This window comes from Pleurodeles waltl, chromosome 3_1, assembly GCF_031143425.1.
Source record: "Pleurodeles waltl isolate 20211129_DDA chromosome 3_1, aPleWal1.hap1.20221129, whole genome shotgun sequence".
Taxonomy (NCBI): domain Eukaryota; kingdom Metazoa; phylum Chordata; class Amphibia; order Caudata; family Salamandridae; genus Pleurodeles; species Pleurodeles waltl.
In genome coordinates, this window is record NC_090440.1 from 1,116,620,415 (window position 1) to 1,116,645,974 (window position 25,560).

The 25,560-nt window shown below is 50.4% G+C and overlaps 1 protein-coding gene across 1 annotated transcript in view; it reads right to left on the bottom strand.

Annotated features, from left to right (window-relative positions):
* Positions 1-25,560, bottom strand: part of STT3A (STT3 oligosaccharyltransferase complex catalytic subunit A) — a 262,701-nt gene that overhangs the window by 32,898 nt on the left and 204,243 nt on the right. The window contains exon 17 of the mRNA XM_069224404.1: positions 11,531-11,646. Coding sequence (XP_069080505.1) covers positions 11,531-11,646 — 116 coding nt within the window. The remainder of the gene's footprint in view (positions 1-11,530; positions 11,647-25,560) is intronic.

Genomic DNA, 25,560 nt, shown 5'->3' on the forward strand with positions numbered 1-25,560 from the left:
TTCTGGAGCCTGTGGCTCCCAGGGCACTCCAGGACAAATGGAGTGGCCCTTACCCAGTGCTAGAAAGGAAGAGTCAGGTCACCTACCTGGTGGACCTGGGCACAAGCAGGAGCCCCAAGAGGGTGATCCATGTGAACCGCCTTAAGCTCTTCCATGACAGGGCTGATGTAAATCTGTTGATGGTAACAGATGAGGATCAGGAGGCAGAGAGTGAACCTCTCCCTGATCTTCTATCATCAGACCCAAAAGATGGCTCAGTAGATGGAGTGATCTACTCAGACACCCTCTCTGGCCAACAGCAAGCTGATTGTAGGAAAGTCCTACAACAGTTTCCTGAACTCTTCTCCTTAACCCCTGGTCAGACACACCTGTGTACCCATGATGTGGACACAGGAGACAGCATGCCTGTCAAAAACAAAATCTTTAGACAGTCTGACCATGTTAAGGAAAGCATCAAGGTGGAAGTCCACAAGATGCTGGAATTGGGAGTAATTGAGCGCTCTGACAGCCCCTGGGCTAGCCCAGTGGTCTTAGTCCCCAAACCTCACACCAAAGATGGAAAGAAAGAGATGAGGTTTTGTGTGGACTACAGAGGGCTCAACTCTGTCACCAAGACAGATGCTCATCCAATTCCTAGAGCTGATGAGCTCATAGACAAATTAGGTGCTGCCAAATTCTTAAGTACCTTTGACTTGACAGCAGGGTACTGGCAAATAAAAATGGCACCTGGAGCAAAAGAGAAAACAGCATTCTCCACACCTGATGGGCATTATCAGTTTACTGTTATGCCCTTTGGTTTAAAGAATGCCCCTGCCACCTTCCAAAGGTTGGTGAATCAAGTCCTTGCTGGCTTGGAGTCCTTTAGCACAGCTTATCTTGATGATATTGCTGTCTTTAGCTCCACCTGGCAGGATCACCTGGTCCACCTGAAGAAGGTTTTGAAGGCTCTGCAATCTGCAGGCCTCTCTATCAAGGCATCCAAATGCCAGATAGGGCAGGGAACTGTGGTTTACTTGGGCCACCTTGTAGGTGGAGGCCAAGTTCAGCCACTCCAACCCAAGATCCAGACTATTCTGGACTGGGTAGCTCCAAAAACCCAGACTCAAGTCAGGGTATTCCTTGGCTTGACTGGGTATTACAGGAGGTTTGTGAAGGGATATGGATCCATTGTGACAGCCCTCACTGAGCTCACCTCCAAGAAAATGCCCAAGAAAGTGAACTGGACTGTGGAATGCCAACAGGCCTTTGACACCCTGAAACAAGCAATGTGCTCAGCACCAGTTCTAAAAGCTCCAGATTATTCTAAGCAGTTCATTGTGCAGACAGATGCCTCTGAACATGGGATAGGGGCAGTTTTGTCCCAAACAAATGATGATGGCCTTGACCAGCCTGTTGCTTTCATTAGCAGGAGGTTACTCCCCAGGGAGCAGCGTTGGAGTGCCATTGAGAGGGAGGCCTTTGCTGTGGTTTGGTCCCTGAAGAAGCTGAGACCATACCTCTTTGGGACTCACTTCCTAGTTCAAACTGACCACAGACCTCTCAAATGGCTGATGCAAATGAAAGGTGAAAATCCTAAACTGTTGAGGTGGTCCATCTCCCTACAGGGAATGGACTTTATAGTGGAACACAGACCTGGGACTGCCCATGCCAATGCAGATGGCCTTTCCAGGTACTTCCACTTAGAAAATGAAGACTCTCTTGGGAAAGGTTAGTCTCATCCTCTTTCGTTTGGGGGGGGGGGGGTGGGGGGGTTGTGTAAGGAAATGCCTCCTTGGCATGGTTGCCCCCTGACTTTTTGCCTTTGCTGATGCTATGTTTACAATTGAAAGTGTGCTGAGGCCTGCTAACCAGGCCCCAGCACCAGTGTTCTTTCCCTAACCTGTACTTTTGTATCCACAATTGGCAGACCCTGGCATCCAGATAAGTCCCTTGTAACTGGTACTTCTAGTACCAAGGGTCCTGATGCCAAGGAAGGTCTCTAAGGGCTGCAGCATGTCTTATGCCACCCTGGAGACCTCTCACTCAGCACAGACACACTGCTTGCCAGCTTGTATGTGCTAGTGAGAACAAAACGAGTAAGTCGACATGGCACTCCCCTCAGGGTGCCATGCCAGCCTCTCACTGCCTATGCAAGTATAGGTCAGTCACCCCTCTAGCAGGCCTTACAGCCCTAAGGCAGGGTGCACTATACCATAGGTGAGGGTACCAGTGCATGAGCATGGTACCCCTACAGTGTCTAAACAAAACCTTAGACATTGTAAGTGCAGGGTAGCCATAAGAGTATATGGTCTGGGAGTTTGTCAAACACGAACTCCCCAGCACCATAATGGCTACACTGAAAACTGGGAAGTTTGGTATCAAACTTCTCAGCACAATAAATGCACACTGATGCCAGTGTACATTTTATTGCAAAATACACCCCAGAGGGCACCTTAGAGGTGCCCCCTGAAACTTAACCGACTATCTGTGTAGGCTGACTGGTTCCAGCAGCCTGCCACACTAGAGACATGTTGCTGGCCCCATGGGGAGAGTGCCTTTGTCACTCTGAGGCCAGTAACAAAGCCTGCACTGGGTGGAGATGCTAACACCTCCCCCAGGCAGGAGCTGTAACACCTGGCGGTGAGCCTCAAAGGCTCACCCCTTTGTCACAGCCCAGCAGGGCACTCCAGCTAGTGGAGTTGCCCGCCCCCTCCGGCCCGGCCCCCACTTTTGGCGGCAAGGCCGGAGAAAATAATGAGAATAACAAGGAGGAGTCACTGGCCAGTCAGGACAGCCCCTAAGGTGTCCTGAGCTGAGGTGACTAACTTTTAGAAATCCTCCATCTTGCAGATGGAGGATTCCCCCAATAGGGTTAGGATTGTGACCCCCTCCCCTTGGGAGGAGGCACAAAGAGGGTGTACCCACCCTCAGGGCTAGTAGCCATTGGCTACTAACCCCCCAGACCTAAACACGCCCTTAAATTTAGTATTTAAGGGCTACCCTGAACCCTAGAAAATTAGATTCCTGCAACAACAAGAAGAAGGACTGCCTAGCTGAAAACCCCTGCAGAGGAAGACCAGAAGACAACAACTGCCTTGGCTCCAGAAACTCACCGGCCTGTCTCCTGCCTTCCAAAGAACTCTGCTCCAGCGACGCCGTCCAAAGGGACCAGCGACCTCTGAATCCTCTGAGGACTGCCCTGCTTCGACGACGACAAGAAACTCCCGAGGACAGCGGACCTGCTCCAAAAAAGACTGCAACTTTTTCCAAAGAAGCAGCTTTAAAGAACCCTGCAACTCCCCGCAAGAAGCGTGAGACTTGCAACACTGCACCCGGCGACCCCGACTCGGCTGGTGGAGAACCAACACCTCAGGGAGGACCCCCGGACTACTCTACGACTGTGAGTACAAAAACCTGTCCCCCCTGAGCCCCCACAGCGCCGCCTGCAGAGGGAATCCCGAGGCTTCCCCTGACCGCGACTCTATGAAACCTAAGTCCCGACGCCTGGAAAAGACCCTGCACCCGCAGCCCCCAGGACCTGAAGGACCGGACTTTCACTGCAGAAGTGACCCCCAGGAGTCCCTCTCCCTTGCCCAAGTGGAGGTTTCCCCGAGGAAGCCCCCCCTTGCCTGCCTGCAGCGCTAAAGAGATCCCTTGATCTCTCATTGACTAACATTGCGAACCCGACGCTTGTTCTAACACTGCACCCGGCCGCCCCTGCGCCGCTGAGGGTGAAATTTCTGTGTGGGCTTGTGTCCCCCCCGGTGCCCTACAAAACCCCCCTGGTCTGCCCTCCGAAGACGCGGGTACTTACCTGCAAACAGACCGGAACCGGGGCACCCCCTTCTCTCCATTGAAGCCTATGCGTTTTGGGCACCACTTTGAACTCTGCACCTGACCGGCCCTGAGCTGCTGGTGTGGTGACTTTGGGGTTGCTCTGAACCCCCAACGGTGGGCTACCTTGGACCAAGAACTGAACCCTGTAAGTGTCTTACTTACCTGGTAAAACTAACAAAAGCTTACCTCCCCCAGGAACTGTGAAAATTGCACTAAGTGTCCACTTTTAAAGTAGCTATTTGTGAATAACTTGAAAAGTATACATGCAATTGAAATGATTCAAAGTTCCTAATGTACTTACCTGCAATACCTTTCAAACAAGATATTACATGTTAAATTTGAACCTGTGGTTCTTAAAATAAACTAAGAAAAGATATTTTTCTATAACAAAACCTATTGGCTGGATTTGTCTCGGAGTGTGGGTACCTCATTTATTGTCTATGTGTATGTACAACAAATGCTTAACACTACTCCTTGGATAAGCCTACTGCTCGACCACACTACCACAAAATAGAGCATTAGTATTATCTCTTTTTACCACTATTTTACCTCTAAGGGGAACCCTTGGACTCTGTGCATGCTATTCCTTACTTTGAAATAGCACATACAGAGCCAACTTCCTACAATTACTGTCTCCCTGTACACACCAGGATACATTTCAAAATAGTCTGCCTCGCCTACAAAGCCAGCCATCTCCAAGTATGCTCTTTACCTTACAGCTATTCTTACCATCTATAGTGAAGTGAGAGGACTTGGAGAAAGAAGTCTCTCCCTTGGTAACTCCAACCCCAACATGTCTCCAGCACTAAAACAGTCTCTCTCTGGAATGACTTTCAGCTTCTGGAACTTCGCTGCTCTGTCCATAAGAATCCAATCTGACTTGCTCACCTTCAGGAAACTTCTAAAAAACAAACCTGTTCACCAATCACCCCAACAAACCCAACCAATTACACTCTGTGGACCTCCTCTATTGCCATTGCTCCTCCATTAGTTTAGCTATTAAATTATAAACCGGCCTCCCAGTTTTATGGTATTTATTTATTTGTTTAATCAATCAATCAATCAATCGCATTTATAAAGCGCGCTACTCACCCATAAAGGGTCTCAAGGCGCTGGAGGGGGGGGGGGGTCAGTGCTCGAAGAGCCAGGTCTTGAGCTGCCTTCTGAAGGAGAGGTGGTCAGGTATGGCGCGAAGGTGGCTGGGCAGAGAGTTCCAGGTTTTCGCTGCTAGGAAAGAGAAGGATCTTCCTCCGGCGGTGGCTTTGCGGATGCGGGGTACGGCTGCCAGGGCCTGTCCGGTCGAGCGTAGAGTGCGCGGAGGGGTGTAGAAGGAGACGCGGTTGTTGATGATTTTGGGTCCGAGGTCGTGGAGGGCTTTGTGTGCGTGGGTGAGGAGTCGGAAGGTGATCCTCTTGTTGACTGGGAGCCAATGAAGTCTCTTCAGGTGTCCGGAAATGTGGTGGTGGCGGGGTATGTCCAGGATGAGTCGTGCGGCAGCGTTCTGAATCCGTTGTAGTTTCCTCTGCAGCTTGGTGGTGATGCCGGCGTATAGGGTGTTCCCGTAGTCCAGGCGGCTGGTGACGAGGGCGTGGGTGACGGTCTTCCTGGTGTCGGTGGGGATCCAGCGGAAGATCTTGCGGAGCATGCGGAGGGTGTTGAAGCATGCCGAGGTCACCGAGTTGACCTGTCTGGTCATGGAGAGGGATGAGTCCAGGATGAAGCCGAGGTTGCGTGCGTGGTCGGTGGGTTGGGGAGTGCTGCCTAGGGCGGGGGGCCACCAGGAGTCGTCCCAAGCGGCGGGAGTAGGGCCGAGGATGAGGACCTCCGTCTTATCTGTGTTCAGTTTAAGCCGGCTGTCTGTCATCCAGTTCGCTACTTCCTTCATTCCTTCATGTAGTCTGGTCCTAGCTGAGGTGGGGTTGTTTGTGAGGGATAAGATGAGCTGGGTGTCGTCGGCGTAGGATATGAGGTCGAGTCCGTGTTTGCGTGCGATGTTCGCCAGGGGGGTCATGTAGACGTTGAAGAGAGTGGGGCTGAGGGAGGATCCTTGGGGTACGCCGCAGATGATCTCCGTGGCTGTGGATCTGAAGGGGGGCAGGCGGACTCTCTGAGTCCTTCCGGAGAGGAAGGAGACGATCCATTCCAGGGCCTTGCCTCTGATGCCGGCGTTGCTGAGGCGGTGTATCAGGGTGTGGTGGCAGACCGTGTCGAAGGCTGCAGAGAGGTCCAGGAGTATGAGGGCCACGGTTTCTCCCTTGTCGGTCAGGGCTCGGATGTCGTCCGTGGCTGCGATGAGGGCGGTTTCGGTGCTGTGGTTGGCCCTGAAACCGAACTGTGTGGGGTCGAGGGAGTCGTTGGTTTCCAGGGCGGTGGTGAGTTGAGCGTTGACGATTTTCTCAATCACTTTGGCGGGGAATGGAAGGAGAGAGATGGGCCGGAAGTTTTTGAGTTCGGTGGGGTCTGCTGTAGGTTTCTTTAGGAGGGCGTTGAGCTCTGCGTGTTTCCAGCTCTCCGGGAAGGTGGCGGCGGTGAGGGAGGCGTTGATGACGTCTCGGAGGTGCGGTGCGATGATGTTGTCGGCCTTGTTGTAGATGTGGTGCGGGCAGGGGTCTGATGGGGATCCGGAGTGGATCGAGTTCATGACGCGGGTGGTCTCCTTGGTGGTGGTAGGGCTCCAGGTGAGGATGGTGGTGATGTCGGTGGCGGGTTCCGGGTGGGGGTTTGCGTTGGGGGTCGGGAAGCTGTTGTATATGTCGATGATCTTGTGGTGGAAGAAGGTTGCGAGGGAGTCGCAGAGGTCCTGTGAGGGGGGAATAGGGTTGTTTTCTGCGTCCGGGTTGGAGAGCTCTTTGATGATGCCAAATAGTTCCTTGCTGTTGTGGGCGTTGTTGTCAAGTCTGTTCCGGTAGGCTGTTTTTCGTGCGGCGCGGAGGTGTTGGTGGTGTTGGCGGGTGGCGTCCTTGAGAGCTGACATGTTCTCTTCGGTCTGGTTGAGGCGCCACGCCTTCTCGCGGGCGCGGCATTCTTTCTTGGAGTTCTTGAGGTCGGGGGTGAACCAGGAGTTTTTCTTGTGGTTGTTGGTGTTGGCTTGAGTCTTCAGGGGGGCCAGGAGGTTGGCGCAGTCGGAGATCCAGCTTGTGAGGTTGTTGGCAGCTTCGTTTGGGTCGGTGGTGCTGGTGGGTTGGTTCTGGGGGAGGGTTGATGCGAGCTGTTCAGTGGTGATACGATTCCAGTGTCTTCTTGGTGGTTGCTGGGTGTGGTGAAGCACGGTGGTCTTCTTGAAGCTGAAGTGGACACAGCTGTGGTCCGACCAGGTGAGTTCGGTGGTATGGCTGACGGTGATGTGTTTGCTGGAGGAGAAGATGGGGTCGAGCGTGTGTCCGGCGTGGTGGGTGGGTGTGTTGACTAGTTGTTTCAGTCCCAGGTTGGCGAGGTTGTCCAGTAGGGCGGTGGTGTTTTTGTCGGTGAGGTTCTCCAGGTGAAAGTTGAGGTCTCCTAGGAGGATGTAGTCGGTGGACAGGAGTGCGTGAGGGTTGACAAAGTCTGCGATGTCTTCGCTGAACTTGGCGCGGGGTCCTGGTGGTCTGTACATGAGGGTGCCTCTGAGGGTGGTCTTGGGGTCGCTGTGGATCGTGAAGTGGAGATGTTCGGCGTCGGGGAGTGAGTCGTCGGTGTGGGTCGAGATGCGGATGGAGTTTTTGTGTGCGATGGCGATGCCTCCTCCGATGCGGTTGGTGCGGTCTTTCCGGATGATTTTGAAGCCGTCGGGGATGGCTATGGCGATGTCGGGTGCCGAGGAGGGGTTCATCCAGGTCTCGGTGAGGAAGGCGATGTCCGGGTTTGTTGAGTTGATGAGGTTCCACAGTTCGATGGCGTGCCTGTGGATGGATCGGGTGTTGACCAGGATGCAGTGGAGATTGCTTCTGGGGGGGTTGTTCTTGGCGGGAGCGGAGTGGGCCCGAAGGCAGGTGAAGCGGCAGTTGTTGCAGGTGAAGGATCCGTGGGTCCGTTTCGGGGTGGCGCGATAGCAGCCCGGCGTGCGGCCAGGGTTGAGTTTGGTGAGTGTGGTGGAGTCGTAGGTCAGGCGGGAGGCGCGGGGACCAGGGGGTCGGGCGCTGGGCGTGGTCCAGGCGCGGACGGGCGCAGACGGGCTTGCCTTAGGCGCGCCTTCGGCGCGCCAGCGGCGCGGCCGCCATTTAAGGGGTAGCCGGGGAGGCGGGGTTAGCTGGGAGGCGGGAGGTGAGCGGGTAGGTGAAAAAGCGGGAAAGCAACGGCGGGAAGCCTCGAGAGTGGCGAGGAGGCCTATAAACGAAAAAGTACCGAAAAAGGTACGAAAAACGTGAAAAAAAACGCGGAAAACGAGGAGAAAAGGCGGCGGAAGGACGGGGGGGCGGCGGGGACACTCGGCGAAGGCAGGCACTCGGGGTACACGGAGAGAAGGGGGGCGCGATCACAACAAGCAGGCAGCGAGGGGCACACACAGGCAAAACCAAGCAGGCAGACAGCAAAGGGCACACACTCGGGGTACACGGAGAGAGGGGAGCGCGATCACAACAAGCAGATAGCAAAGGGCACACACAGGCAAAACCAAGCGGGCAGACAGTAATAGGGAGAAGGCACACAGGTCTGGTGGCGCTGTGAGGACGGGGGGAGCGACCTACCCTGGGGTCAAGGGTCGCTACTACGGCCTCGCAGCGGCCGCCATTTAAGGGGTAGCCGGGGAGGCGGGGTTAGCTGGGAGGCGGGAGGTGAGCGGGTAGGTGAAAAAGCGGGAAAGCAACGGCGGGAAGCCTCGAGAGTGGCGAGGAGGCCTATAAACGAAAAAGTACCGAAAAAGGTACGAAAAACGTGAAAAAAAACGCGGAAAACAAGGAGAAAAGGCGGCGGAAGGACGGGGGGGCGGCGGGGACACTCGGCGAAGGCAGGCACTCGGGGTACACGGAGAGAAGGGGGGCGCGATCACAACAAGCAGGCAGCGAGGGGCACACACAGGCAAAACCAAGCAGGCAGACAGCAAAGGGCACACACTCGGGGTACACGGAGAGAGGGGAGCGCGATCACAACAAGCAGATAGCAAAGGGCACACACAGGCAAAACCAAGCGGGCAGACAGTAATAGGGAGAAGGCACACAGGTCTGGTGGCGCTGTGAGGACGGGGGAGCGACCTACCCTGGGGTCAAGGGTCGCTACTACGGCCTCGCAGCGGCCGCCATTTAAGGGGTAGCCGGGGAGGCGGGGTTAGCTGGGAGGCGGGAGGTGAGCGGGTAGGTGAAAAAGCGGGAAAGCAACGGCGGGAAGCCTTGAGAGTGGCGAGGAGGCCTATAAACGAAAAAGTACCGAAAAAGGTAAGAAAAACGTGAAAAAAAAAAAAACGCGGAAAACGAGGAGAAAAGGCGGCGGAAGGACGGGGGGGGCGGCGGGGACACTCGGCGAAGGCAGGCACTCGGGGTACACGGAGAGAAGGGGGGCGCGATCACAACAAGCAGGCAGCGAGGGGCACACACAGGCAAAACCAAGCAGGCAGACAGCAAAGGGCACACACTCGGGGTACACGGAGAGAGGGGAGCGCGATCACAACAAGCAGATAGCAAAGGGCACACACAGGCAAAACCAAGCGGGCAGACAGTAATAGGGAGAAGGCACACAGGTCTGGTGGCGCTGTGAGGACGGGGGAGCGACCTACCCTGGGGTCAAGGGTCGCTACTACGGCCTCGCAGCGGCCGCCATTTAAGGGGTAGCCGGGGAGGCGGGGTTAGCTGGGAGGCGGGAGGTGAGCGGGTAGGTGAAAAAGCGGGAAAGCAACGGCGGGAAGCCTCGAGAGTGGCGAGGAGGCCTATAAACGAAAAAGTACCGAAAAAGGTACGAAAAACGTGAAAAAAAAAAAAAACGCGGAAAACGAGGAGAAAAGGCGGCGGAAGGACGGGGGGGCGGCGGGGACACTCGGCGAAGGCAGGCACTCGGGGTACACGGAGAGAAGGGGGGCGCGATCACAACAAGCAGGCAGCGAGGGGCACACACAGGCAAAACCAAGCAGGCAGACAGCAAAGGGCACACACTCTGGGTACACGGAGAGAGGGGAGCGCGATCACAAGAAGCAGATAGCAAAGGGCACACACAGGCAAAACCAAGCGGGCAGACAGTAATAGGGAGAAGGCACACAGGTCTGGTGGCGCTGTGAGGACGGGGGAGCGACCTACCCTGGGGTCAAGGGTCGCTACTACGGCCTCGCAGCGGCCGCCATTTAAGGGGTAGCCGGGGAGGCGGGGTTAGCTGGGAGGCGGGAGGTGAGCGGGTAGGTGAAAAAGCGGGAAAGCAACGGCGGGAAGCCTCGAGAGTGGCGAGGAGGCCTATAAACGAAAAAGTACCGAAAAAGGTACGAAAAACGTGAAAAAAAACGCGGAAAACGAGGAGAAAAGGCGGCGGAAGGACGGGGGGGGCGGCGGGGACACTCGGCGAAGGCAGGCACTCGGGGTACACGGAGAGAAGGGGGGCGAGATCACAACAAGCAGGCAGCGAGGGGCACACACAGGCAAAACCAAGCAGGCAGACAGCAAAGGGCACACACTCGGGGTACACGGAGAGAGGGGAGCGCGATCACAACAAGCAGATAGCAAAGGGCACACACAGGCAAAACCAAGCGGGCAGACAGTAATAGGGAGAAGGCACACAGGTCTGGTGGCGCTGTGAGGACGGGGGAGCGACCTACCCTGGGGTCAAGGGTCGCTACTACGGCCTCGCAGCGGCCGCCATTTAAGGGGTAGCCGGGGAGGCGGGTTAGCTGGGAGGCGGGAGGTGAGCGGGTAGGTGAAAAAGCGGGAAAGCAACGGCGGGAAGCCTCGAGAGTGGCGAGGAGGCCTATAAACGAAAAAGTACCGAAAAAGGTACGAAAAACGTGAAAAAAAACGCGGAAAACAAGGAGAAAAGGCGGCGGAAGGACGGGGGGGCGGCGGGGACACTCGGCGAAGGCAGGCACTCGGGGTACACGGAGAGAAGGGGGGCGCGATCACAACAAGCAGGCAGCGAGGGGCACACACAGGCAAAACCAAGCAGGCAGACAGCAAAGGGCACACACTCGGGGTACACGGAGAGAGGGGAGCGCGATCACAACAAGCAGATAGCAAAGGGCACACACAGGCAAAACCAAGCGGGCAGACAGTAATAGGGAGAAGGCACACATTCCTGTCTGTATTTATCTATATTTATTTGTTGTCAATCTATATGTACATCTAAATATATTTTGAGATTTGTGAACAAATGAAGTTGTAACTTGTATATTTCCACATTTATTTACCTGATAAATATGCACAAATGCTTTGACACCTTTTCTGTTTTAACTTGTTACAAAGCCAAACATAATAAAATACACCCAATTAAAAATATTAGCATTACAACACAAACAAATGTTGAGATATGGCGGTTTTCTGGAAATCTCATCCTGTTTTTAGACTCCCTTTGTGTCATTCTGCTCAACCATGGGCCTGGAAAGCATGAATTATATGATAAAGCCACACAAAAGAAGCTTACTTAACAGTGTTTTTCTGCTTTTAAAAATAAATACAGACAGGAAACAATAGTTTGTCTGAATTTCTATGTAAAAAAACAATCAGTAAAAAAGGAAAACTGAGTCTTAAATATAAAATTGAGAGGGATGGCAAGTTTTTCCCCATTGGTACACGTGTTACTTGCAAGACACCAGGTAAAATAACATCCTTACTTTGTATATTCTGACCAGCCAGTGTTCTGTGGTGTATGCTTCCTCTAGTACATCAAGTTCAAAGTCTTTGTTTCCAATCTCTGCATTTCTTACTCTGTCATAACCTGGTGGTCTTTCTGCAAAAGATAAAAAATGAAAATAAACCCTGCATTAGCCTAAAAGTTAGAAGAACAGAAATACACACGACAAACTAAACAGGAGAAGTCTCCAGGTTTTCAAGAAATCGTAAATAACTCAACTATATTTAGCATGGTAATCAGTGCAACAGTCGCATTCAATTATCAATTCTTGTTATGGCTTTGGCTGCCAGGCGACAGAAAATGTGGCATAAAATATGAAAAGCAATTAGATAGCAAAGCAGCCCCCGACCTGATGCCTCAAACGCTTCCTGTATTTCACCATACCAGCCAAAATAAATCTGATCAAAGGAAAGCGCTCATTACTGCTGAAAAGGTTATGGCACGAAAGACACTTTTGGTATTTGAGTTAGATTAATCTGCCGGAGTATCAGTTATCACTTGTTCTTTGTTTGGCCATCGTCTGTAACTATCTCACAAGAATGGATTACAAAGAACTGATAAGCGAGAGGGTGGTGAACAAAGGGAAGACACGAAGCTGAGCAAGGCCAAGTTTTCAGTACCGCTTAAGGACATGATGGTATAAACCTACATCTGCGGAAGAGGAACAAAGCCAAGTGCACACAAGAGCAGCATGGATTCCCAGAAAATAGAAGTGTAAGGAAATGCCTCGTTGGCATGGTTACCCCGACTTTTTGCCTTTGTTGATGCTAAGTTTTGATTTGAAAGTGTGCTGAGAGCTGCTAACCAGGCCCCAGCGTTCTTTCCCTAACCTGTACTTTTGGTTCCACAATTGGCACACCCTGGCATCCAGGTAAGTCCCTTGTAACTGGTACCCCTGGTACCAAGGGCCCTGATGCCAGGGAAGGTCTCTAAGGGATGCAGCATGTCTTATGCCACCCTGGGGACCCCTCACTCAGCACAGACACACTGCTTGCCAGCTTGTGTGTGCTGGTGAGGACAAAACCAGTAAGTCAACATGGCACTCCCCTCAGGGTGCCATGCCAACCTCACACTGCCTATGCAGTATAGATAAGTCACCCCTCTAGCAGGCCTTACAGCCCTAAGGCAGGGTGCACTATACCATAGGTGAGGGCATCAGTGCATGAGCACTGTGCCCCTACAGTGTCTAAGCAAAACCTTAGACATTGTAAGTGCAGGGTAGCCATAAGAGTATATAGTCTGGGAGTCTGTCATGCACGAACTCCACAGCACCATAATGGCTATACTGAAAACTGTGAAGTTTGGTATCAAACTTCTCAGCACAATAAATGCACACGGATGCCAGTGTACATTTTATTGTAACATACACCCCAGAGGGCACCTTAGAGGTGCCCCCTGAAACCTTAACCAACTACCCGTGTAGGCTGACTGGTTTTAGCAGCCTGCCACACTCGAGACATGTTGCTGGCCACATGGGGAGAGTGCCTTTGTCACTCTGTGGCTAGTAACAAAGCCTGTACTGGGTGGAGATGCTTATCACCTCCCCCTTGCAGGAGCTGTAACACCTGGCGGTGAGCCTCAAAGGCTCACCCCCTTTGTTACAGTACCCCAGGGCATTCCAGCTAGTGGAGTTGCCCGCCCCCTCCGGCCACGGCCCCACTTTTGGCGGCAAGGCCAGAGGAGATAATGAGAAAAACAAGGAGGAGTCACTGGCCAGTCAGGACAGCCCCTAAGGCAACCTGAGCTGAGGTGACTCTGACTTTTAGAAATCCTCCATCTTGCAGATGCAGGATTCCCCCAATAGGGATAGGAATGTGACCCCCTCCCCTTGGGAGGAGGCACAAAAAGGGTGTAGCCACCCTCAGGGCTAGTAGCCATTGGCTACTGCCCTCCCTGACCTAAACACACCCCTAAATTCTGTATGTAGGGGCTCCCCTGAACCTAGGAACTCAGATTCCTGCAACCTAAGAAGAAGAGGACTGCTAAGCTGAAAAACCCTGCAGAGAAGACGGAGACACCAACTGCTTTGGCCCCAGCTCTACCGGCCTGTCTCCCTCCTTCTAAAGACACTGCTCCAGCGACGCTCTCCCCAGGGACCAGCGACCTCTGAATCCTCAGAGGACTGCCCTGCTCTAGAAGGACCAAGAAACTCCGAGGACATCGGCTCTGTTCACCCAAGACTGCAACTGTGTTTCAAATGAGCAACTTTAAAACAACTGTGTTTCCCGACGGAAGCGTGAGACTTGCTACTCTGCACCAGACGCCCCCGGCTCGACTTGTGGAGAAACAACACTTCAGGGAGGACTCCCCGGCGACTACGAGACCGTGAGTAGCCAGAGTTGCCCCCCCTGAGCCCCCACAGCGACGCCTGCAGAGGGAATCCAGAGGCTCCCCCTGACCGCGACTGCCTGACTCCCAGATCCCGACGCCTGGTAAAGACTCTGCACCCGCAGCCCCCAGGACCTGAAAGATCGGAACTCCAGTGCAGGAGTGACCCCCAGGAGGCCCTCTCCCTTGCCCAGGTGGTGGCTACCCCGAGGAGGCCCCCCCCTTGCCTGCATCGCTGAAGAGACCCCTTGGTCTCCCATTGATTTCCATTGGAAACCCGACGTGTGTTTGCACACTGCACCCAGCCGCCCCGTGCTGCTGAGGGTGTACTTTCTGTGCTAACTTGTGTCCCCCCCGGTGCCCTCCAAAACCCCCCTGGTCTGCCCTCCGAAGACGCAGGTACTTACCTGCTGGCAGACTGGAACCGGGGCACCCCTTTCTCCATTGAAGCCTATGCGTTTTGGGCACCACTTTGACCTCTGCACCTGACCGGCCCTGAGCTGCTGGTCTGGTAACTTTGGGGTTGCTCTGAACCCCCAAAGGTGGGCTACTTTGGACCCAAACTTGAACCCCGTAGGTGGTTTACTTACCTGCAAGAACTAACAAACTCTTACTCCCCCTAGGAACTGTGAAAATGGCAGTGTCTAGTTTTAAAATAGCTATATGTGATTTATGTGAAAAGTATATATGCTATTTTGATTATTCAAAGTTCCTAAAGTACCTACCTGCAATACCTTTCATTTGAAGTATTACATGTAAAATTTGAACCTGTGGTTCTTAAAATAAACTAAGAAAAAATATTTTTCTATACAAAAACCTATTGGCCTGGAATTGTCTGAGTGTGTGTTCCTCATTTATTGCTTGTGTATGTACAACAAATGCTTAACACTACTCCTTTGATAAGCCTACTGCTCGACCACACTACCACAAAAATAGAGCATTAGTATTATCTCTTTTTGCCACTATCTTACCTCGAAGGGGAACCCTTGGACTCTGTGCATACTATTCCTTACTTTGAAATAGTGCATACAGAGCCAACTTCCTAAATCTTATTAACAGAGTGGTACAGCAAATGCAAAGTCTTGTATCCCCCTATTTGTGGTAGTGTGGTTGAGCAGCCTTAGGCTTAAGAGAGTAGAGTGTTGGGCATTTGCTGTACATACAAAGTCAATAAATGAGACAAATATGCAATAAGGAAATCTGACACCAATTTAAAAAAATAACAGATTTTTATGTTAATTTGGACACTAAAATCTTAGGAATCAGTTAAGTACTTTTTAAGTTAGCTATTTTTAGAAATACAGAAAATACACGTCAGATTTGAGGCATGAGCCTTGAACGCTGTTATGTTATCCTATGGGAGAAACATACACTATGTAGGCTCACATGCAAAAACTTACAGGACTGTTCTTCTGGACTTAAGGTAATTAGGGACCAAGGTCCTTAGAACCACCAACAGCTTGGGTTAAGCAGTCCTGGTGTGTCCAGATGCAGAGGTGCTTCCAGTGGTGCTAGCCTTGGACGCTACTTGCTAATGTCAATGGGGAAAAGTACCTGCAAGTGGGGACTGGGACCAGTCCAGCAGAACCCAAAGGGGGACTCGGTTCTTGAGGGTCTCCGGTCCACAGAGACACAGTCTATTTCAATGGACTCGTCCTGGTGGTTCAGGTGCAAAGTATTTTGTCCGGTGGGTCAGCAAGTTGGAGGCTCTCACTGTTCTTGGTGTACCTGCATAAGATGTGAATGAAACACAGCAAGACGACTTCTGACATGGAGCTGGCCTTTATAATTCTTTCGATGTGCAGGTAAGATTTGGCAGTGGTAGTTTTCTGGGTGAACACAAAAAAAGCCTTTATGCTCGGAACTGGCTGGAGTACCCTTGGCGAAGGGAGGCTGCAGGCAGGCTCAGTGTCTCGAAAACTGAATGGGTCGACGGGCTGAATTCTTGGTCACTCGGTATCCTGTTCCTGGTGAGTTGCTCCCACGGTGGACCCCGATGGTCAGCAAAACGGGGGACCAGGCAGTTGCACTCAGTGCCTGCTGGTGCAGGGAAATGGCTCCTCCACTCAATGGGAGATGTTCACTCGTTATTGAAGTGTTGGCAGTCCTCTAAGGCTCTAGGCTGATACACAGCTGCTGGACCAGTCGGGTCTTTGCAATTGCCGGGACAGGACCAGGTAGGCAGGGTTTTGCACCAAGTCCACAGCTAGTCCACAGTTCTTGCATCTTTGGCTCTTCTTTGTCCCTCTTCTTGTAGTCAAGTGAATCTGAGTTCTTGGATCAGGGCGCCACCTAGACACGGAATTTAGGGGTGTTAAGGGAAGTGAAGGGTAATAGCCAAGGGGCTACTTACCCATGGGGCCACTATGCCCTCTATAAGACCGATTTCTGTGGGGAGTGGACATAACCATGTCCTGGAATTCCTAATTCCATCAAAAACAAGATGGTGGAACCCTTCTTTCAGGGAGCACATCAGGCAGCCTACCTTAGGGGTGTGACTAGCCTGGAGGTGCAACATGCCTACTGCATATCTAATTTCCCGCATGTCCTGGTGCCAAATGGGCCTAAGGGCAGGGAGTGGCATTTCCCAAGTTTGGGGGAAGCCAGAGTTGCATATCAAAGGGCGGCAGAGGTTTTAAAGCCTCCAGCCCCGAAGTGCTGATTTACTAGCCATCCTGCTGCAGAAGGTGATAACACCTTCATCCGGAACAAGCATTGTTTCTGATCTCTGAAAGTGTGGGCTCTCACCTGCAGGGAGTCAGAAACTTGTCTGTGGTGGCAGGTTGGTCCATAACTGTTAACCAGCACACTAGAGGACTAGTAGGTTTCAGGGGACACCTCTAAGGTATTATGACCATGGAGTGTCCCTAAGGGCTGCAGCATATATTGCGCCACCCTAAGAGACCCCTCACCAACAACAGACCAACCACATGCGCACTGCACTGCAGCTTGTGTGTGCTGGTGGGGAGAAAAATATTAAGTCGACATGCCATGCCCATCAACCGCTGCCTAAGGCATAGGTAAGTCACCCCTCTAGTAGGCCTTACAGCCCTCTAAATCTACCTTTAACTTTGACCTCTGCACCAGGCCGGCCTGTGTCGCTGGTGGTTTAAGTTTGGAGTCATACTGAACCCCGACCTGTGGGCATCCTAACCCCCGGAGATTGGAACTGTAGGTCGAATACTTACCTCAATACTGCACTAACACTTTCCCCACCAGGACTATTCTGAAAATTGCACTGTTAACTTTTAAAAGTAAAAAGTGTTACTTGCCTGTAAACGGTCCTCTTTGCCTAATCTAAACAAAGTGCTATTGATACATATGTTCGATACTTGCAAATGTACTTACCTACAACATGGTCCTTTGGGTTCTAGAATGAAAATGTCACTTACCCAGTGTACATCTGTTCGTGGCATTAGTCGCTGCAGATTCACATGCTGTGCATAGTCCGCCGTCTGGTGTTGGGTCGGAGTGTTACAAGTTGTTTTTCTTCGAAGAAGTCTTTTCGAGTCACGAGACCGAGGGACTCCTCCTCCTTTGTTTCCATTGCGCATGGGCGTCGACTCCCTCTTCGATTGTTTTCCCCGCAGAGGGTGAGGTAGGAGTTGTGTATGTTAGTAATAGTGCCCATGCAATGGAATGAATAAGTATGTACAAAATAAAGTTTAAGTAATATATTTACAAATGTACAAATGTTGAAGATTACTTCCAAACGGCTACAGGCTCCCGGGGAGGCGGGTGGGCGCATGTGAATCTGCAGCGACTAATGCCACGAACAGATGTACACTGGGTAAGTGACATTTTCAGTTCGGTGGCATGTGTAGCTGCAGATACACATGCTGTGCATAGACTAGTAAGCTGTTATCGCCCCAAAAGCGGTGGCTCAGCCTGTAGGAGTGGAAGTAGTTTGAAATAAAGTTCTTAGTACGGCTTGACCTACTGTGGCTTGTTGTGCGGATTGCACGTCTACACAGTAGTGCTTAGTAAATGTGTGAGGCGTAGACCATGTGGCTGCCTTACATATTTCGTTCATTGGGATATTTCCTAGGAAGGCCATGGTAGCGCCTTTCTTTCTGGTTGAGTGTGCCTTTGGTGTAATGGGCAGCTCTCTCCTTGCTTTAAGGTAGCAGGTTTGGATACACTTAACTATCCATCTGGTTATACCCTGTTTTGATATTGGGTTTCCTGTATGAGGTTTTTGAAATGCAATAAGCAGTTGTTTTGTTTTCCTAATTAGTTTTGTTCTGTCAATGTAGTACATTAGTGCTCTTCTGATGTCTAATGTATGTAGTGCCCTTTCAGCTACTGAGTCTGGCTGTGGAAAGAACACTGGTAGTTCTACTGTTTGATTTAAGTGGAACGGTGAAATAACTTTTGGTAAAAATTTAGGATTAGTTCTTAGAACTACCTTATTTTTGTGTATTTGAATAAAAGGTTCCTGTATAGTAAACGCTTGAATTTCGCTTACTCTTCTCAGAGATGTAATGGCAACGAGAAATGCAACCTTCCACGTTAAGAATTGCATTTCGCAAGAATGCATGGGTTCGAAAGGTGGACCCATGAGTCTTGTTAAGACGATGTTGAGGTTCCATGAAGGAACAGGTGGTGTTCTTGGTGGTATAATTCTTTTTAGGCCTTCCATAAACGCTTTAATGACAGGTATCCTAAATAGTGAAGTTGAATGGGTAATCTGCAGGTATGCAGAAATTGCTGTGAGGTGTATCTTTATGGAAGAGAAGGCCAGATTTGATTTCTGCAAATGTAGTAAGTATCCTACTACATCCTTTGGAGATGCATGTAATGGTTGAACTTGATTACTATGGCAGTAGCAAACAAACCTTTTCCATTTACTTGCATAGCAGTGTCTAGTGGATGGCCTTCTAGCCTGTTTTATGACCTCCATACATTCTTGGGTGAGGTGTAAATGTACGAATTCTAGGATTTCGGGAGCCAGATTGCTAGATTCAGCGATGCTGGGTTTGGATGCCTGATCTGTTGTTTGTGTTGTGTTAGCAGATCTGGCCTGTTGGGTAGCTTGACATGGGGTACTACTGACATGTCTAGTAGTGTTGTGTACCAGGGTGGTCTTGCCCATGTTGGTGCTATTAGTATGAGTTTGAGTTTGTTTTGACTCAATTTGTTTACCAGATATGGAAGGAGAGGGAGAGGGGGAAAAGCGTATGCAAATATCCCTGACCAATTCATCCATAGAGCATTGCCTTGAGACTGCCTGTGTGGGTACCTGGATGCGAAGTTTTGGCATTTTGCGTTCTCCTTTGTTGCAAATAGGTCTATTTGAGGTGTTCCCCAAATGTGGAAGTAAGTGTTTAGAATTTGGGGGTGAATCTCCCATTCGTGGACTTGTTGGTGATCTCGAGAGAGGTTGTCTGCTAGTTGATTCTGGATCCCTGGAATAAACTGTGCTATTAGGCGAATGTGGTTGTGAATCGCCCATTGCCATATCTTTTGTGCCAGGAGGCACAGCTGTGTCGAGTGTGTTCCCCCCTGTTTGTTTAGATAATACATTGTTGTCATGTTGTCTGTTTTGACAAGAATGTATTTGTGGGTTATGATGGGTTGAAATGCTTTCAACGCTAGGAATACTGCTAACAATTCGAGGTGATTTATATGCAACTTTGTTTGATGTACGTCCCATTGTCCTTGGATGCTGTGTTGATTGAGGTGTGCTCCCCACCCTGTCATGGAAGCATCTGTTATCACGTATTGTGGCACTGGGTCTTGTTTGGCGGTCTATCAACACCAGATCTAGAAGGTGACCCTGTGCCTGTGACCATTGCATGCTAGGCATTGTTGTAAGGGCCTCATGTGCAGTCTTGCGTTTGGGACAATGGCTATGCATGAAGACATCATGCCTAGGAGTTTTAATACCATCTTTGCATGTATTTTTTGTGTCGGATACATGGCTTGTATAACCTTGTAAAAATGTTGAACCCTTTGTGGACTTGGAGTGGCTATCCCCTTTGTTGTGTTGATTGTCGCTCCTAAGTATTGCTGTGTTTTGCACGGCAGAATGTGTGATTTTGCATAGTTGATGGAGAAACCGAGTTTGTAGAGGGTTTGTATGACATACTCTGTGTGGTGTGAACACTTTGTTAGGGAGTTGGTTTTGATTAGCCAATCGTCTAGGTAGGGGAACACGTGTATTTGCTGCCTTCTGATATGTGCAGCTACTACTGCTAGGCATTTTGTAAATACTCTTGGTGCGGTTGTTATACCGAACGGCAACACTTTGAATTGGTAATGTATTCCCTTGAATACGAACCTTAGGTATTTCCTGTGCGAGGGATGTATCGGTATGTGGAAATACGCGTCCTTTAGATCTAAGGTTGTCATATAGTCTTGTTGTTTTAGCAGTGGTAATACGTCTTGTAGCGTGACCATGTAAAAGTGTTCCGATTTGATGTAGATGTTTAGTGTTCTGAGATCTAAGATTGGTCTCAGTGTTTTGTCTTTTTTTGGTATTAGAAAGTACAGTGAGTAAACTCCTGTGTTCCTTTGTGTACGTGGTACAAGTTCTATTGCGTCCTTTTGCAGTAATGCCTGAACTTCTAATTCCAGAAGGTCTAAATGCTGTTTTGACATGTTTTGTGTTTTTGGTGGGACATTTGGAGGGATTTGGAGAAATTCTATGCAATAACCATGTTGGATAATTGCTGAGACCCAAGTGTCTGTTGTTATCTCCTCCCAAGCTTTGTAAAACTGCCTTAGTTTCCCCCCCACTGGTGTTGTGTGAAGGGGTTGAGTGACTTGTGAGTCACTGTTTGGTTGTAGGGGTTTTGGGACCTTGAAATTTTCCCCGGTTTCTAGGGAATTGTCCCCCTCTGTACTGGCCCCGAAAGCCTCCCCTTTGGTACTGTCCCTGGTAGGTAGACTGTGTTGATTGTGAGGTGCTGGCTTGTGTGGCTTGACCCCGAAACCCCCCTCTGAAGGGTGTTCTGCGAAATGTGCCAAAAGTGCCTCTGCCCTGCGGGGAATATAGTGCGCCCATGGCCTTGGCTGTGTCAGTGTCCTTTTTCAATTTCTCAATTGCCGTGTCCACATCGGGTCCAAACAATTGTTGTTCGTTGAACGGCATATTGAGCACTGCCTGTTGGATCTCGGGTTTAAACCCGGATGTGCGCAACCATGCGTGCCTTCTTATGGTTACTGCGGTATTTATTGTTCTTGCAGCTGTATCCGCTGCATCCATAGAGGAGCGTATTTGGTTATTAGAGATATTTTGTCCCTCCTCAACTACTTGTTTTGCCCGTTTCTGTAATTCTTTGGGCAGATGCTCGATGAGATGCTGCATCTCATCCCAATGGGCTCTGTCATATTGCGCTAGGAGCGCCTGAGAGTTCGCGATGCGCCACTGGTTTGCAGCTTGTACAGCAACCCTTTTTCCAGCTGCGTCGAACGTGCGGCTCTCTTTGTCCGGAGGTGGGGTGTCGCCTGATGTGTGCGAGTTGGCTCTCTTGCGAGCTGCCCCTACTACAACTGAATCTGGTGGCAGTTGTGATGTGATAAAAGCAGGGTCCGTGGGCGGTGCTTTATATTTTTTCTCCACCCGTGGAGTTATCGCTCTGCTTTTGACAGGTTCTTTAAAGATCTGTTTTGCGTGCCTTAGCATTCCCGGGAGCGTAGGCAGGCTTTGATAGGTGCTATGGGTGGAGGAGAGGGTGTTGAAAAGGAAGTCATCTTCGACAGGTTCTGAGTGTAACGACACGTTATGGAACTCTGCTGCCCTAGCTACCACCTGTGCATACGCTGTGCTGTCCTCAGGTGGTGAGGGCTTGGTAGGGTACGACTCAGGACTATTGTCTGATACTGGGGCGTCGTATAGGTCCCAAGCGTCCTGGTCATCTTGGCTCATGGTGGTATGAGCTGGTGAATGTGACGGAGTTTGTGCCAGTGATGTATGAGTTACAGGTGGAGGAGAGGGTGGTGGAGTTACTTTCTTCACCACTTTTGCTTGTGGTGTTTGTTCTTGTGTTTGGAACTCGAGTCTCCTTTTCCTCCTGATTGGGGGAAGAGTGCTGATCTTCCCTGTCCCACTCTGTATGAAGATCCGCTTCTGGGTGTGGTCTATGTCAGTGGTTTGTAACTCTTCTTCAAATCTGTGTTTGCGCATTTGAGAGGACAGTGATTGTTCCTCTGAATACGAGCTGGCAGTCGGTTCGGTTGCTGGGCGTTTTGGCACCGAAACTGTGTCTTTGCTTGTTTTCGGCTCCGAGGAGAATTTTCTCTTTTTTGTAGTGGAGCCTTCTCGGCGTCGATCATCCTCGGTGCCGCTGTCTCTGCGTCGAGCAGCTTCGGTTCCGCTGTCTCGGCGTCGACCCTTTTCAGCAGCACTTTCTCGGTCCAGAGATTGCTGCGTGCCTGTGTCTCAACCCGAGTCGGACGATCTCGGCACCGGTTCGCCCTTTTTCGGTGCCGATGGACGGTCACCTATTTTATGGGTTGAGCCATGGCCTGTTGGCAGTGGCGTCCCCTGGGCCTTGTCTGTTTTCCCGTGTGGTGCTTGTTTCGACGTCTTACTCACGGTTTCTTCGACGTCGAATTCCTCCGAGTCCGATTCATGGATGGAGAAGGCTTCCTCTTCTTCTCCTTGTTCCTCGAACTCTCGTTGTCCTGTCGGTGTGGACGCCATTTGCAACCTTCTGGCTCTTCGGTCACGGAGCGTCTTTCGGGACCGAAACGCACGACAGGCCTCACACGTTTCTTCCTTGTGCTCGGGCGACAGGCACAAGTTACAGACCAAATGTTGGTCTGTATATGGGTATTTGCTGTGGCATTTAGGACAGAATCGGAACGGGGTCCGTTCCATCGGTGTCGATGTTACACGCGGTCGGGCCGACCAGGCCCCGACGGGGGGGTCGAAGTTACCCCGAAGGGCTACCGGAGCTCTTCACGATTCGGTGTCGATTCTATCTAACCCGATACCGAACGAAACAATACCGACGCAGTTTTCCGAAGTTTTGACTATCTTTCCGTCCCGAAACCCGGAGCGAAAAGGAACACGTCCGAACCAGATGGCGGAAAAAAAAATAGAAGAGGGAGTCGACGCCCATGCGCAATGGAAGCAAAGGAGGAGGAGTCCCTCGGTCTCGTGACTCGAAAAGACTTCTTCGAAGAAAAACAACTTGTAACACTCCGACCCAACACCAGACGGCGGACTATGCACAGCATGTGTATCTGCAGCTACACATGCCACCGAACATAAAGTAACAAAATATATTTTTCCAATACAAATACATTGGTCTGGAGTTAGTCATTGAGTGTGTGCCTCATTTCTTGACTGTGTGTACAACAAATGCTTTCCACTACCCTCTGATAAGCTGAACTGCGAAACCACACTACCACAAAAGAGACCATTTTGCCTCCGTTAAGCCTCTGGGGAGCCCCTGGACTGTGCAGACTATACCTCATTTTGATATAGTATATACAGAGCCAGCTTCCTACATTGGTGGCAGCTGTGAGATCTACGACTTTGCATTTGCTCGACTGCTCAGCCAATACCTGATCACACAACTAATTTCCAAAAATGCCTTTAGATTCAATTGATTTTGAGTTGCCAATTTTTTCTAAATTTGTACAAGTCCTGCTAGGGCTATGGTTAAGTCCCCTTTAGCATTTCTTTTTTAAGATTTAAAAGTTACTATAGTAGGGTTAGTAACAGTAGTTTTTAGTCCCTAAAAGTAATCCCCAGTTTTAGCAACAAAATGAGCAGCTCAGAGGACATTGTCATGGAGCTCAACCTCACCCTTTAACTCCATTTTGGGAGGAGAGAGTTAAGATACAACTGCAAGCTGATAAACATCAAAACTGATTCTAACCCTACCAAGGTGAAGCTCCAGGAGTTCTCGACAGAGTATACAAGGGAACACTCTGCTGAGGAGGAAGACCTCCCCTCAGATGGGGAAGAAGTTAGGGATCAGGAGGATGAACTCCCCCATACTAACCTAACTAGGAAAGACAGGGCCCCACGGTCCCAGTCTCCAAGGATAGTGCTCACTGGATCTGGGTCTCCCACAGGGGAATCCAGTTCCTCTGGGAACATTGAGGGCAGCCTTAATGAAGAGGACCTTCTTTTAGCAAGGATGGCCAAAAGATTAACCTTGAAGAGACAGCTCCTGGCTGTAGAAAGGGAGAGGGCAGAAATTGGCTTAGGACCTATTAATGGTGGCAGCAATATAACAGTTAAGGACAGAAAGCATTCTGATACCCCTAAAATCCTCAAAGGTATTGTCCCCAAGTATGAGGAATGTGGTGACATCACAGACTTTGAGAGGGCTTGTGGAACCAGAAGACTGAAAAAGTCTCATTGAGAAGCTCTCCTTTGGGAACTCTTCACTGGTAAGTGTAGGGATATGTTCTTCACACTCATTGGTGCAGATGATGAATCCTATGACCACATGAAGGCTACCCTGATTGAGGGCTTCAGATTCACCACTGAGGAGCATAGAATTAGGTTCAAAGGGGTGAGGAGGGATGCGGCTCACAAAACCTCCAGCCAACATCTTTTAAGAAACTGCTTCAATGACAAGCTGCATCAGTATCTGGTAGACCTAGTTCCAATTTCTCCCCAAGAATTGGGAACGAGGGCAGACCATTGGGTCAAGACTAGGGAGACCAAGACTGCCACTGGGGGTGACCAAAAGGAAGGGGTTACAAATCCTCCCCAAGGGACGGGTGGTGAGACACCTAAGGATAAAAGTAAAGAGTCTTCTCAAGGTCCCCGAAAACCTGCTCAGGAGGGTGGGCTCCGAACCAGTTCACAAACTTCGACTGGGTAAAAGGGTAAAAACCTTGATCCCAAAAAAGGCCTGGTGTCACAACTGTAAACAGAATGAACATCAAACTGGAGACTTGGCCTGTCCCAAAAAGAATCCCCCAAGCACTACTCCTGTTAGGACTGGTATAGCCAGTCTCCAGGTGGGATCATAAGTGTGCCCAGAGCAAATTACGGTACACACTGAAGCTACTTTAGTCTCTGAAGGTGGGGTAGATGTAGCCACTCTTACTGTCTTGTCCCCTAATATGAACAAATACAGACAGCACCCCTTGATTAATGGGACAAAAGTAGAAGCCCTGAGGGATACAGGTGCCAGTGTCACTATGGTGACAGAAGGAAAATGTTACTTACCAGTAGACATGTTAGTGGCATGCAGTGCTGTAGCTGTACATACTGTGCATAAGCTCGACATCTAATGTTGGGTTCAGAGTAGTACAATTTGTTTTTCTTCGAAGAAACTTTTTGAGTCACAAGATCCAGTGACTCCTCCTCTAGGTAATACTGCGCATGGGTAATCGAGCCTTGTTAGATTGTTTCTCTGCAGGGGGAAGAGTGAAGTAGTGAAAAAAAATAGAGAGTAGGATAGAAAAGATGTCCACGCTATTTATTTACATAAGACTAAATTGCAATGTCTGCACCCGTCCAGGGAGGAGGGAGGGCGCATGTGAATTTACAGCACTATATACCATGAACAAACAACTACTGGTAAGGAACATTTTCAGTTCGATGGCATGTGTAGCTGTAGATACACAAGCTGTGCACAGACTGTAAAGCAGTCCCGCCATAATGTGGTGGCTAGTGTGCAGGACTTGCAATACTTTGAAAAAGTGTTTTAAGTACAGCTTGTCCAACATTTGCTTGTTGTCTTGCAAAGACGTCTTCGCAAT